The following is a 16415-nucleotide window of genomic DNA, read 5'->3' on the forward strand; positions in this document are numbered from 1 at the left end:
CTCGAGGTATCTGAAAACAACTTTGAAGAGGAATGCAATTGTTGGAGGTTTGTTTGCGGAGTAACGATCGATTAAGTATAACAATTTTGATTCTATCCAACAATGTAACGGATATTCGTGAATAACAAACCAACTTCCATGGCTCTTAGCAGCCATCATTTTTGAAAATTTCATCTCGTCGATGAAACGATTAAACTCGAATGGTATTTGAAAAAGGATCTTTCAGGGACGACGATGAAATAAATAAAAATAACTTGTATAAAATCCATTGAATCGTCGATAATTTTGTAGCATAGTCAAGGTAAATTCGAGAATGACGTTGAAGAGGATTTGAATTGGCGAAGGTTTGTTTGGAGATTGGCGATCTACACGTGTAAGAGTGTGATTCTGTCTGGCGGTGCGATAGATCCGTGAATAATAAGCGATTCTTGGGGAGCGGAAGGTAAGCACGGGTCGGGTGGGTCTAAGTGGTGTAACAGAAGACATAATAAGGGGATAATCCGGCAAAACGGATTATGCTAAGCGGTACGGACGAGCTTGTTTACGTGGATGGTAAGCATTCTCCTCCGTCCCCTCTCCCCCTGTCACAGTCCCCTTGACAAATAACAACGCTGTGTGCGCGTAGTTGCGGCCGGCAGGTGACGCATCCACGTCGTGTTTGACAAACCGAAAAAACCCACGAATCACTTCCACGCCTATGAACTTATCCCCCATACGCTGCTGGCGAATTTACGAAAAACCGAACCGATCGATTATTTACGCAACGCGCGCGAAAAAACACAAATCTAAATTCAGAGATTTTCAATGAAAAATAAGAATTACAGGGGGAGGTCAATTTATGTTAAGCACGAGCATTTACTTGCTAATTTTCAGTAGCAAAGCGTTTAGTCTTTGGTGGGGGAAACAAACGATGTAAAGAAAAGGGACGACAATGGGTGAAACTCGGCAATTGTCCGTCCTTTGTCCATGGCGTCTATTCTTTGGCCGCCTCTAGCCGGCTGGATGCATGGAAAGGATGACTCCGAGATGGAAAACGAGGTTCTTCGTGCAATCAGTTTGCGCGTGTCTCGAGAAAAATCGCGAGAGATTTCGGAATAAGTAGGTACAGGGCTTCGCGTTGATGTAGCGCTTGATATGTACACACACACACACACACACACATAACACAATGGAGGGAATTCTACTCGCAGCAATCGATTAACACAGGACGCATCTTGACGCGAATGATTATATACAGTGAATTAGTCTAACAGATTCGGCACACTTTGACCCGAATCGTTTGACAAAGCGACGAGGCTGCGAGATTGACCTTGAAACGTATAGCAAAACTCGATGATTCTCTCTCCATTGTATAATCAATTACCTGCATTTACTAATTTCGTCAGTTTGGAAAAACTAATGAACTATATTCAGCGAGTGCCGTTTGATTACATATGAAATTTAGGGAATAAAGGAGGGGGGGGAGGGTGTTTTACAATGATAAGCCTTTGATAAGCCGGTAAAAATCGTGAGTTTTTCGGAGGGAAAATAGGTAAACAACGGCGCACAGCGTGGCATTACTCGCGCATTGCTGACAAGCCGTGTTTATCCTCGCCCAAGACACCAGGGCTTTATGCTTCGCGAATATCACTGGATTTCTATTATGCAAACGTGAAACACGCTCACAAAGGCTATTTTGCGATTCGGATTAATGCAATATGAATTTCCATAAGCCAGCACTGTACTCGCTCTAAGCAGAAAAATTCACACGATTTAACAATAATGGCCCTTCTCCGAAAAGCCCCACGTAATGCAATATTTCATCCCGTCCTTGATAAAATTCCCCTTACACGGTCGAAAGACGTAAAAAAAAGCAAATTTTTTATTCATTCGATTATAATAATTCATCAAAGTGGCTTATCGGTATAAGTTGGTGTATGTACCATTCTACTTTATTTTCCGGATAATGCAGCTTTAATCTTGATAATGAAAATTTTTGGTTTTTCACTCGTCGAATAAATTGATTATCTCCCTGCGATCGAGGCGTGCTGGAGTCAGCGATCGGAAAACCCCAACGGCGCTTAAATATCAAACGTGACCTTACTCCACTTTTGAAGGAGCAGTGGCGTAGACAAAGGGAAAGCGAAGAGTTCGCTATTGAATATAAAACGAGCTCCAGATTTAAGGGGGAGAGGGATGAATTCGGATGGAGTATAGGCTTCAAGGTCAGACAGTCGATGTAAGGGATAGAGGTGCCTCGGTAATTTCTTGGGGAAGAATGCGACAGATTTATACATTATTTATTACACATGGCTGAAACTTTCCCCCCTATAATACGTACTCTTCGCGAAATAGTAGTTGAACGTGTAATAGAAAGATTTTCGGCTACTTTAACGCGCCGCGAAGCTTATTTCCATACGGAAGAGAGGTCGTAAAAATAAAAATCTTACAGAAGAAAAGCCCGAAAAGTGGTTTGCGTAGAGCTCATAAAATATGAACGGCACGAAACTTCCGCGGGCCAATATGGCACTTAAGAGATTCGGGCTAAAATAAATAAACAAATATAGGAGATTTATGGCTCTCCTGCAAGAACCTCGCGCATATGTCAGCGCGGATAAATTTTCCCCTTTGCACACGCTAAACACCAATAGAGTTAAGTAACGAATCGAGAGTGTCGGAAAACTTCTTGTATCGGTGTTAAAGTCCCAATGTACCTTGGAAATTCCTTCCTTTCTTTCCGCAGCGACGTCAGCACCGATCACACAAAGACGTTCCAGCCAACTTAATCTTCGAGCTATACTACTGAAACGAATTTTGCTCGTTTCGCTGGTTAATTATCAAGTTTATGGGACGATCAACCTTTCCCCCAGTACCGTGTGTAATTTTATTGGATAAGCAACTATACGGTGCACACACACACACACTGCTATTGCTACTACAATTACCGAGAGGCAAAAACAGAAACGGCAAAATATTCACGGTCGTTTCGGTCGAATAAAGGAGAGGATCGCGCGAGCCACTGGTCGTTTATTACGAGCCAGCCATTTTTTGTCGTAACTAAAAAATTGTCGATCGATCATGGCTAGATTTTATTGCTGGATATTTATATTCGAGGCTTTTTTGTCGTGGTGGTAAAAGTGGCGGAGAGGACGGAAGTTTCTAACACTGCATAATTCGTTCGCGGAGGAGTATATTTATAATGTCGAGCTGCGCACAGCAATGCGGAGGGAAGAAACTGGCGAATGGAAAGTTGGCGGTGGGACAATTTTTCGCGACGCGTAAAAACCTGCTGTATACGACTAGGAGAGTTGGAAAAGTGTATCTTAGCTGTGTGAAAGTGGCGTTAGCTGAGGAGACGACTCGGTCAGGAGTTTCCTGGCTCCGGGATTTCGCCTCGCCGAGATTCACTCTGAGAAAAACCTCAGACCGGAATAAATATACATGAGAGCAGAGCTATATCATCCCTTTAGCAGTCCCCCTTAGCACACGTACAGGGACTGGATCAAGCGTGAAACGTAATGAAACGTTTTACGTCCCGGGGTGCTTCTCAATCGGTCCCAGCGACAATTTTCTTCTAAATTAAGACGCGACGCAACCGGCGCTCTCTCGTGGTCCGGAAATCCCACCTTTTGGGCTGATGAATATATATATATATATATATATATATATATATACGTAGGTACTATAGAGATCCTCGCTGTATTTTTGCAGCACAGTGAAAACTTGATCGATCCGGCGCTCGAGAGTTTTTCCTCCCTTGGAGAAAGAGAGAGAGGGAGAGAGATGAGTCACAGAAATATTTGTAAGTCGCAGTGCGATTCGTCATTTACCGAAGCACGCGGATTAAAATTCTACTCCCGTTGGTGTTATAGCGTGTCGCACAGGACGAGTTGCAATCGAGATAAAAAAAAAAGTGGAAAAATATCACAGCCCCGTGCTCTGGCGCTGCAATGATATTTTTTTTCTTTGTTTCCTTCGACTTGTTCATATCGGCGCCGTGTATACATAAAATTTGCAATAACCGTAGCTCGTTTTTTGCCGGCCAAACGAGAAAAACGATATAGCACAGGTTGGATGCCTCCAAAATGCAAGTTAGCCTCCGACTAAAATTCGAATCGAAAAATTCTCCGGGCAAATTGCGCATTTGCAAAACTACTAATTACCTAGTTTCCTATAGGTTTCTGATGGTGATTTAATTAACAAATAGCTGAACTAGGAAAATTTTCAATGTTATACGCTAGGTCGTAAATTGTAATTAAACGAAATTACCAGAGTTGAACTAATTTTGTTATTAAACGCATTGATCGAGCGATATATCGTGGTAATGGGGGATGCTGCGATAAACCAAATGGACTACTGCTTCGATAAGAAAGGGAGAGGGCGCTGGATACAAGAAAAAACCATGTTATGTATATGTATATATTTACGGTAGGCGAAAGAAGTTAGCGAGAGCCAGATTGGAGGAAAAACTTGAAATGATTTCGTTGTGAAAGAAGCTGGAGGGATATTAGCTGTAAAAGTACTTGGCAAATCGTATCAAGAAACAGAGCGAGGTTGGATAGAGAGGGCGAAGGAGTCAGGAGGCGGGAGGGACAGGAAAGCCGTTGGGAAGAAAAAAGAAGAAGAAATTGCAGTGGGGCATTAAAAACCTGAGAGTTCACTTATTTGCATTGCATGCACCTATTGTTTCTTTCTCTTGAATTAATGTGCCCATAGGAGTGCTTCAAATTCTGTCATCCCTTTGTCCCACCCCCAGCCTCTCATCCTTTTTTTCTTACCACCAACATAATTTTCCTCTCTTTATCAAATATTTGCCAATTTCCGATTCACCGAACACTTTTTTCCCACCTTTATTTCTTTTTTTCCACTTTCCGTCTCACCAATCCCCTTGAGAATTATAAACTGGCGGAGAAAAAAAACCAATTTGGTTCGACGTTACGTAGAAAATAGAAACATGCGTTCATCGCACGGTTCGTCAAATATTGAAAATTGACTCGTCGAGTGGTAAAAAAGAAACAAGTGTTTAATGGATTCCCCCCTCTCCTCCAGGCGGGATTACGGTTCTCCTATAACCGCAATTGTGATTTGTCTAATTCACATTTTGATTTGGTTTTAGCATCGATTGACGCCAAACACCGCTGCTGCTATAGCGCAGCAGAGATTAAAAAAAGGGGTGAAGCTCAACGTTTGCTCCGTCCATTTGCGCGTCTCTGGTAATTCACGGTGGATCTTGGTCTTTACAAGAGCCACTCGAAACGATGATTCTCTTTGCCTGGTAAAACGATGAATTCCTCTTCCGGTTGAAAGCTTCTCCTTCAATCAGACGAGCAAAGTAAAATAGAATATAACGATGAAACTTATAATGGCTGAAATTAAAGAAGAATTTTTCAAAGAATTTATACTTTCCTCCCACGTTGCGAGCTTCTTTCTTCACCCTCCCCCACGTACCTTTGTTGTTAAAACGTCCCTGAAATGAGAAATTTTCAGGTGAAACGATCCTTCGCAGAATTCCCGCACGACGAATTATTTATATCCCGATGTATCCATGGATTTCAGTATATATATGGGGCTCGTATTAACATTCGTGCCATTTCCATAACAATAATGTTAATGGGTTAAAACCGCAAATTCAAGCAGAGCACTGTTCTCCCTTGAGTATTTACATATTAATTAAATTCTTGCTGCCATAAATTTTGATGAAAACTGATGATATATTTATACTGATGGCAAAGCAAACATCATCGATCTGCCGGAATTTCAATTTTTCTCAGATATTAATTTATTATGTACAATTAATTCCTCAAACATGGCTTAATACTCGTACGGTATTAATTTGGAATTGGTTGAAGCAGGAATTTCAGTTGCAATTACACAACCGTTAATGTTTAATTATTTGTTGTTGTAGATCTCGAGAAGCAGCGGCATACTGTCGCAATTCGTCAATCTACATATAGTGTCACCAGAGGCGTTCATATTAGGAAGAGGCGAGCATCACGTCGACGTTGGGTCTATCATAAATCTTGTTTGCATAATAGAAAAGGTAAGATGATATCCTGAAACTCAGTTCCTCCTTTACTTTATGCTTTCTCATGAATTTGCAGTAGGATATTGCAATTGCATCTCGCCTTTATCCCCATTAATCGGACCTTTCTCAACAATATCATTAAGTCCCTCGAATTTTCCTCAACCCACCGATAGTTCCCCCTGGCAACAGAATATATTCTATACCAAAATTTCGAATATTCTAATGATATATTTTTTTTTATTTTAATAAAAAACTGCAAATTCTATGCCAGTATGGAATAATAAGACGCTCTCTAACAAAAAAAAAAAAAAAAAAAAGCGAAGAATTAAATCGTCCCACACGTACGAGAGAGTTTTAAACGCGAGCAAAATCTCCACTTGATTATGAGCCCCGTAAAATGTTGATTAAGCAGGAAATGAATAAGAAATTGAATTCCACTTGTTTAAGTCTAGCTACACGGGTCGTCAGTATTTTACAATTACAACATGTAAATTGTAGCAAATGGCAGAAATTTCAAAGTACAATTGTGCGGAAATTCGTTCGATTCTCATTTTATCTGTAATTAGTAGGTTTTTTTGCTCAACGGTGGTGATGAGGTTTGGTATAGGGGGGGGGGGGGGAGGGGGTAGTGGTTGCAGAAGCCCGGAGCACTTCCCACCAGCAAGCTTGTCAAATGCGATGGACGATTGACACTTGATAAGCCAATTTGACCAACCAATTATTAGGAGATCGACCGATAAAAATTGACCAATCGATTATAGTATACATATATATATATACGGTGTAAAAAAAAAGCAGCAAAATATATCGACGAAAATTCTGCTGTAAAAATTTATTCCTATATCATGAAGGTGAAGGAGGCTTTAAAAATAAAGTTTTGCCGTTTAATCTCTGTCGCATTTGGTGCGCCGTAACATCGCGTCAATATTGTCGGAGCCGCCGGTGCATCATTGGGTCATTCAGGATTTTGTCGTTTTCAAGCTGGCTGCTGTAAAAATCGCAAACCCTGCAGTTCCTGCATGATCGAATAAATAAATCCCACGTATAAATTCATAAATTTTTTGTGGAAAATCGACGAGCCGATTTGCCGCGTTCCTATTCGTCAACATCGTTAGCGAGCACTATAATTGGCGCGTGATTTAACGAAGGAGGAAAAAACTCGTAGAAAATGTATAAATAAATAAAAACAAAATTGTTGAGATGGAGTTGAAGGTTTAAAAGAGTGGGTGACATTTGAGAGGCTAGGTTTGTCAGTTTTAAGCGTTATTTCAAATGCGCTCGTGTGAGCTGGTACTTGAAACGAGGTTGCTGGTGCATCAGAGCGGGGTCAGTAGGGGATTTGTTTTTTTTTTTTTTCGAGTGGTCGCTGTGAAAATGTGAATTCCATACAGCGGAAGTCGTTTCATGATACGTGCGCGGGGCTGCCGGTAGTAAAACGCAAAAGTGTGCGTTACGCCGCACGTCCGTTCACCAATACCAACGCGCATAAGCACGGGCAAACGCGTTTACAAACGCGTAAAGACCCCCCCCCCCCCCCCTCCAATCCCACTCGGAGAAACCCCCTCCAAGTCATCCTCGCTCTCTCCGAAAGCGCGCGTGCACACATACACACACACACAGAAACATAAACAGCGCATGAACCAGAGCATAATCAATTTTCACTACGCACTGCCCTGACGCTTTTAATTTATTAGTTTAAATAACGGCACATACGTGTACTCGTCAGACACTACGAAATTAGTATATAGAAATTGCCGATTCCTCCCACTACATCACTCGCGACCATTATGCTCCTCCTTCCAAAACTAGTCCGCTATTTAACGCAACTCGACTACCAATTAATCCATGCCCGTTTTATCAATCCCCCTGATCGTTTCATTAATTTCATCCACCTCGAATAATTCGTTATCGATGCGTGAAATTCCACCAGCAGCGTGGTAGTATAATCTTAATGGGGATTGCCCGATTTGTGTGTGTGTGTGCTGCGACGTGGATCACACAGTGGCGGTGATCAATCCTGTGACGTAACGCGCTATCTATATATATATATATATATATATATATATATGTAGAATATAGAACGTGATTAAAACTTGTTATTTAAAGTCATGGTTGTACAGGTGGTGTCCTGGAATTAAGTCGCGTAGTAAAGTAAATTGCCGCGACTCTTATGTGCGAGCAACGTCCGCTGGAAAATCAGGTTTATCCGACGCGAGAGAACGGCGTGCATTAAGCTGTTTTTGATAGTAAAACGTACTGGCAGGGCCAACGTTTCGAGTGCATTAAGTTTATCATTCCCTGGGAGCGCTCGTTCCCTTAACGCTATCCAACAATTTCCCTCCCGCTCGTTCCGCGAAACTCCAGTAAACGCCACACAATCGTAAAAATACGCTGGAACTTGAGCAATATGTACGAGGAGCGTCTGACAAAATGGGAAACGAAAGAGGAGAGGATTGGCTGGAAAACAATGTGAAAGCCATCTTCTCGAAGTCGATTCCTCGAGAACGTACTACTACCACCAGGCTTACTTTATTTTCCCTGCTTTTTCTTTCATAGCTCGGACAACCAATCCTTATATTGATTAATTATACAAAATTTCTTTTATCATCCCCAGCGAGCCTTTCCTTTTTCAACGCGAAAGATATGTTTGACGAATTATAAGTAAAAGCTTGATTAATTGTGTAACGCGACGATAAAAGGGCTTCGAATTAATTGAATTGCTGGAGCAAGCTTGTGATTTTTTTACAACTATATATTGTAATGATATTGGTACACTTTTATTGCTGCAACTTTATCAATAGGCATTATCGTTTTCGTATAGTGAGAATAAAGGGGGGAGGGGGGGGGGCGTTGCGCTTTTACCGGAAAAAAAGCTACATTAATCATGTAACACGACAAAAATAAGCTTTGGATAAATTGGATTTGCGAAGCGAGCTTTTTTTCCTGACGACTCCTGTAAACGATACTGATCGTTGTATTGATTTAACTTTATTAATGGGCCTTATCGTCAGTGGCAATCTTCGCAGAGAGGGGTTGGTAAGGGAGGGGAAGAGGGGGACGAGGGTGGGGGGGGGGGAGTAGAGAACGTAGAGTGTTTACCGAAAGAAGAAGCTAGTCCCTACTGTAAATATTGTGATTTCAGAGTAAGCTGGCAGATGGACAAAGTGCTGCGCTTCTAGCACAATGTAGCTATCCGTATTGATCTTTATACAAAGTGAAAACCTTTATTTTCGGACTGTTGAATGCGTTTATAAAAGTCAGTTATTGCCCCGCGCGGACATTCGCTGTCTAGCGCATGGACATTTATTTTTATCTGTTCGGCCGTACTAATTAAGCAGTGGCCAATATAAAAAGAAAAAAAAATAGCTGGTACGATATAAAATTGAAAAAAACCAACTGAGCAAACACGTTTGTAGCAAAATAGATAACGATGAGTTATTTGATCGATGGAAATGATATCCGAACTCTCGCATTCCAATCATCAGCCATTTCCCTTCGTTAACACGTACCTTTAATTGCGTCTTTCGCATTGGATTTTTTGCCGTTACGCTACAACGGCGCAATGATTGATTTATAGCTGCACAAGGCAGAGTTTACAAAGAACGTTTTCTTTCCTTCGGGGAGAAACACCGATGATTTAGGCCGAGGTAGTATTTTAGAAAATTTCAAGTTTAGAGGGGATTTGGGATCGCGGATGATTTATTAAAAGTTGACACGACACGAGGTCGGGACATTGTGGAACGTTTCATGAAAGAATCGGGACCTTTATGAGCAAGCCGTATTGTATCTAACTTAAGTGCCGGACCGTTTTTCAACAGCTGATCCGTCACAAACATCAACCCTAAAGCTCGGATAGCATTTGAACTTTTAGCTGAGTCAGCGAGAGAAAGCTTATGTTATAAGCTCCTTGTCACCCTTAAAGCTCACCTGTCACAATGGATTTTGGCAACGAAAACCATACAGAGATATACTACGTGCGTGCTATATATATATATATATATATATATATCTATATATTATTACGGTCTCTATTTCGTTGCACAATATTTTCTTGCTACTCGAACCTCCAAATGGCCGACCTTAAATCACCACTTTCTCCTTCGTCGTTGGAAGCGCAATTGCACTCGAGAAATATTGTCCTGGAGAATCCCTCGTAAAGAACTTACTTCATTTTTATGCAAAATTTCAAGAAACTTGGATATTTAATGGAGTGACAATTCTTCTTTTAGCGTATACAGTTAAGACGCTCGAAATTTAAAAACGCCGGAGAACTCGGTCCGCGTTTAGTCGAGAATTCAGTCAAGGTGCAATTTTAATATTACGAGCCGCTTTAATGAGTCTAAAAACTTGACCGTAGCGAGGCGAGGCAAAGGGATCGAATCTTATTCATGGGACGATATCTACTCGTCCTTCGTAAATATTTTCTTTAGCATCGACATTCGTCGAGGAATCTATAAATTACTCATTAATTTCGAATAATCGATTGAAAAAGACAAGCGAGGTCTCGCCAAAACGGTTTCAATAAGCTAATATAAATTTTCGCAGGGACAAAAGTGGTGGGCACTCCAAGTCCGCTGGATCATTGCATCGGTCGAGAGTATAAATGCAAAATTTTAAACGTATTTCGACAGAAGCACTGCGAAATTTCCCTTCTGTAGTATCATTGTTAGCTTTGCACGTTGAAAAATTATGAGAGAGCCGTTGTTTATCAAAAAAGAAAATAATCATCTCGATTATTGACGAAATTGACCCGTCCACTGCTCTCAGATATCATAATAATAATGTAATTTTTATTATGAATGAATTTAACAGAAAAACAATGAAAATTGCAATGACAAACAAAATGCAAATTGATAGAAATGAATATGTTTTGATTTGAAAAAGGAAACTAACTGTTGAAATTTTATTGTTTATTCGTACACTTTCAGTAATATACTGAGCAATTAGCAAATTTCCATCTTCAATTTTTCAATAAAAAATTAAATCACTAAGAAACACATTCCACAATATTCCAATATAACTCTGTGCTATTCAATAGTTGAACGTATACTGCGAGAATCTTACGAAAAATATTTTAATATTCAATCCTGTTGACTCTTTCGAAAGCTAAGATATATGTTTTCGTGATAAAGTTAAAAGTTTCTTTCAGAGTTACGCTCTGCTCTTTATTCGTAAACTGGGAGATATTTGAGAGGAGGAACGATGGCGATAAAAATTGGCCAGGGGCAGTAATGACAGTGCTGGAATGTTTTCAGGTCGATAAGTCAAGGGGAAACGTGTGTTTTGCATGAATGCTGGTATTTCGGGGATTATGATACGTTACGGTAAAATTATTAACCACGTTCTTACGTCAGAGGGCAAAGCAGGGTAGTTAACCGTAATTCCGTAGTATACATCACTGCAGTATACTATATAGTGTGTATTATATACAGGAACGAATATAGCATAACGCGCACCTACAACCCTCCGTATCCGTTTCCAATAAAGTTTCGTGGGCCGATACGAAGGTTTTATGACTTTTATGTAATATGATAAATCTCGCGGCTAATATTTATTGGCCAGTCCGACCATTAAGGCTTCGGGGAAATGGTGGCGACTGCACTCGTGAACTTTACCGCCGCCCATTAACGATTATTAAGAAACGCTCGTGAAAGTTTCGTTATCAAAATTACTATACATACGTAAACTATATATGTATACTTGGAGCGAAAGAGTAAAGCGAGGCAAAAGTGGTACATTATACCGCTAATGCGAAACTTCGTTTAAGCAATCAACAAGCAGTCCACTGGAACTGCGTTAACCTTGGCAGAATAGAGGCTACTAAAAGTTACTTAATTAGCTGAGCGACGCAAAAGTATCTTTCGATTTTCCAAGTCGGTATAAAAGCTGCAAAAAGTATAATAATAACGCATGCGTTTCAAAAAAGGATCATTTTGTGTGTGTCGAGTCTCCGAGATAAATACAGGCTCTAGCAAAATGACCATACACATCCATCAAAGGGGAGTGACTCATCAAAAATCTATGCCACACGGGGGTATCGAGTTATACTTTTGGAAAATGACCGTTTTTCACACGTTCTAGCCGAGCCGTTGAGCAGTGTGACGTCACGCAAGAGCCATACCGTATATAGCTTCGATCAATTCGATACCTCGCGGGTCCTGCATTGTTTTTTGTGTCAATAACACACACCTTTACTCTTTTCTATTAAGAATAGAAATCGTAAGTAATAATTTTATGATATTTCGCAATAATCGAACCTTTACAAACCTTGTCGCGACATGCAATTGTTTTATATAATATGTAAAAAATAGGTCACTGTGTAAAAATTGCATATGCGACTTCTATTCTTAATATATATACGATACTACCGAGACTGCTTATTTTTATGCCGTATATATTTTTAGAACGTTCGAAGAGCAGCTTTTGCAATAATAAACAATTAAAGTCGAGTAAAATAAAGATTTTATTTTCTACAGAGCAGAAGTATGTTGGATAAAATGAATGAAAGCAGATGGGCTAGACGTGTAATGAAAAGTTAATAGATGCTTACAAACACTTCTTTCTGGATGAAAACTTATATACCAAACAATTTATAGCTGATCGAACTGGCTATTCATCCTCTTTCTTCATAAGAAATCCAAGAAAAATGATAAATACATTGCGCGCGGAATGATAGAACTTTCGTCGAAGATTTTGCAACATTTCACGAGAAACTTTTAATTATCCACTGCATAAAATATTCTCATGTAATTTATATTCAACTGACCGCGTTCACGCATGAAATCAAAACGCTTGCAATTACAAACTGGAAATGGAAGGTTTTTATTGTTCTGCGGAGGTTGCCAACGGCGCACGAGATTTCCCTTATCTCCCTGAGTGATTGAACTACACAGACGAAAGCCCTGCATTTACCTAAGTTTAATTTATTACCAGAAATGCTTTAGCATCCTTCGGAAGCTTCGGAACGCACTAGACGACGAGCAAGACCGTAAAGGCTGGTGCAATACACTTGCAAGCAAATCTAGCTGCGAATCTCGTCAAATTCCTGTAAGCAATTACTGTAGGATACTAACGCGTATATGCGAATATAAAATTAATTTGAATCTTTTTTCTCTTATCCTTATTATTCCTCTTGATCCCACATATTAGCAGAGATGCAGGAGTGGAGGTACAAGGCTAAACTTAGGGATTATAAACTAAAATTATTTGCAGGAGTAACGACTAATGAGAAAGTGAATATATATGAACATTGCTCTATTCTGAAATAAACTAAATTCGGTCTAATTTATTAACATCCCTTTATATTTTTGTCTTACATATACCAGTGTAGATGCTAGAGCAGACTTAGTGCAGGCGTTACGTCACATTCTTCAAGACTAATGAAGGCAAATAGGAGCTGCTGGGAATATACTCCTGAGTCTTAAACTTAGATTAGCAAAAAAATGAAACATTATACCGAACTCTCACTCTGACAATTTTCTATATATATTCTTATAAGGATCAAACCGATACGTAGATGTACAATTATCTGCAGATTTAGCGATATTTGCTGCTATAATTACAAGTTTTCGACAAGTCTTATACTAAATACCCATAAAGTTGAACTGAACAGTACTTTTTAGTGTGCTGCTATTGCTCGAATCAAAGTTCGGTTGCAAGTGTATTAGTATACTACCGTTGTTCTTGTTTTATGGATGCCGCCGCAATGGACCGATTTTTCCACTTCGGTTGGTACTAACTCTAATGTTTCTACTGCCTAGCTTATTCGCATAGGGAAAGAGGGGGGGGGGGGAGCTTAGTTACCGGTTAGCTACTGTAGAGGGCATTCAATCAAAACTTGTTTTATTTTCACGTGTGAACGTTATCGGTAAAACAGTAAATGACTTATATATCTATTCAGTCATTGGATAATAAGTGTATTGTTGGAAAATATTGAATGAAAATGCTATCATTTCGCCTTGTATCTAAGAATTCTAGGAGTTATTACAAGAATGAACGATGACAATTACAAATCGAAGTATTTTTAAGCTTGTAATAAATTCTGTTAATACCCTGCTTATATCTTTCATTTATTATCTCAACATATATTTTTAATTTTATAGTATCTTCAAAATAAATTATTTTCTTTACACGACCCGATTTGTTTATTACTGCAGGTATTCGAAAGATTGATAACATTAAAACAAGCTTTCAGTAATGATTGCAAATTTACAGTAAAAAACGAACACAAATCCCGTGAGATACCCAACCTAACATATCGAGGTTCCGCAACGGCACCTGCGTGACGTCACGCCGCTCGTCGGCTTGGTCAGAAAATCCCAAAAACCGCTCGATTTCAAGGATATAACTGTTAATCACCGCATGGATTGTAATGGTACTCGAATGTTATCTACTGGAAGAAGCGGAAAGTTATCGAAAAAGTATTATGTATAAAATTATAATTTTTATTATTCGCAAAAAATGAGGTAACTAAAAATAAAAGAATCATATTAGCTTTCTTTCAAGAATGATTAATTAGCAAACTGTGTGTCCGTATTACTTCAAGGGTTTGAAAAATATGTATCTCGTTTTGATAACAGCTTAGCGAGTAATAATTGGACGACAGCGGTACACGCATTGCTCAAGACGACTGCGAGGACGTTCCCTTACCCCAATGACGACACGACGACCTAGCAATAGTAGTAGTAGTAGTATAGTAATAGTAACTGAGTGCTCGTGACATTCATTGCGACGGGCCTGGTTTATCCTAATTATATTCCTGCACTTTACTCCTTGCTAAAACAGAATACGACGTAGCTCCTATATCAAACTTCCAGCCTCACCTCCGAGGACGTTTCACTCCTTACCTGCTACCACCCTCCCCTATACTCGTCGTTTCTCCATCCACCAAACACCATCAACCCCCCTCTCCTCTCTTTCCACCGTATCTCCTCCTTCCTTTAAGGCGAGCTGAAACTTTTCGACCGGTGCTGAAGTCCGGAAAGTAGGTCAGCTCAAAACAGCAGTTACTACTTCGCCCTGTCGAACCAAATGAACAAGAAACAACCAGCGTAAACCGACCCCGCCGACGTAAAATTGTGCTTCAAAAGACTTTCTTTCAACTGGAAATTTTTGCCTCTCATCCGCGATCAGGTTTTTGTACTTTGCTGTACTCTCCGCCCCCTCATTGTCGCTTACTCTTTACTATTGTATTAATATAGCTATATGTATAGTTTCTATGTAAACGAATAGGTACTGGTCAGTTCCATTTGTAGCTATCTTCGCTCGTCATTCTAAATTTTTAATGGAATATTTCATCCGAACGCTTCGGTTTCGACTAAATGAATCGATACGCGATTCGACCCGCAATTATTCTAAGTTTTTGAATATTTTCATAAATATTTAATGATGTAACAAGTACTCGTTGATTATTTGTAAAATTTGTTTGTAATTGACCTTCTCTATAACTCCATAAATTTTTAACACCAGCCACTAACATACCCTGTAATTATATCTATTTCGCTAACAAAACTCATCTATTTGTCATTTAAATTAAAATTAGCAAAGTTCCGAAGGTTGACTCGGTAAAGTATGATTAATTGTTTTTATTTGGCTAATACGTCGCTCTTTTTAATTCATTATATACTTTTGCCTCATTTTCATTCTATTGATACGTGAGGGGAAGAATTAAATTAGCAGCTTATTTCTGGATAATCCGAACTATCGAATAACCACTCGTATAATCAGTGAATAATTCAGGTTAGTTAGGCGGATGTAAAAATATTTTTTCGTAATCCAGTTTTTTCCGATTCAGTCTTCAGAGGAAATGGTAGGGGTTGATGATATTGTTTCAGAGATGGAAAAATAATTTGGAATAACGAATGGGAAATTTTTCGAACGATTGGCATTTATTAGGTATTCTCAGAGGGATAGACTTTTTAAGTTGGAAAGCTTGCTGCACCGATGCATCCAAACAAGAGGGTGCAGGGCACCCTTACACTCCAAGGGTGGTTGTTAAGCGGCTTGAAAAATGGCTTTCTCTCTCTAACGTCTTTCTTCCACGTGTTACCTCTTCACCCCTTTTTTCACTCCTCCAATTTAATTCCTTCCCCCTCTCTGCACAGTCCCACTCCCCCCCTCTCTCTCTCTCTCTCTCTCTCTCTTCTACTTATCAAATAAATTTATAACAAATGACCATCGATCGATTTTATAAAATTTAATTCCCACAATGAATCGCGGTAAAAATAGAACCGTATTGATCTGTAAACGAATCTCGCTGTATTATTTTATTTTCCCTTCGTCCAGCATTGAACTCGACCCTTTGAAAACAAAAACCAGGGATATCGTGGAAACGGGAACGGTTTCGCATGGCTGTATTGGCATACGTTACTACTCGTACTGGCCAATTTCCCAAAATTGTACACAGCCTAGC

General features: G+C 39.6%; 1 protein-coding gene across 3 annotated transcripts in view; it reads left to right on the forward strand.

Annotated features, from left to right (window-relative positions):
* The window catches only part of dpr12 (defective proboscis extension response 12), a 175993-nt gene that overhangs the window by 147549 nt on the left and 12029 nt on the right, over nt 1-16415 (forward strand). For all 3 annotated transcript variants that reach the window (XM_066728315.1, XM_066728316.1, XM_066728314.1), the window contains one exon: nt 5885-6019. In XM_066728315.1, the coding sequence (XP_066584412.1) occupies nt 5885-6019 (135 nt within the window). The remainder of the gene's footprint in view (nt 1-5884; nt 6020-16415) is intronic.

Source organism: Prorops nasuta, unplaced genomic scaffold (assembly GCF_024137725.1).
Source record: "Prorops nasuta isolate Cenicafe-Biocafe unplaced genomic scaffold, Cenicafe_Pnas_1.2 PNAS00006, whole genome shotgun sequence".
NCBI classification, from domain to species: domain Eukaryota; kingdom Metazoa; phylum Arthropoda; class Insecta; order Hymenoptera; family Bethylidae; genus Prorops; species Prorops nasuta.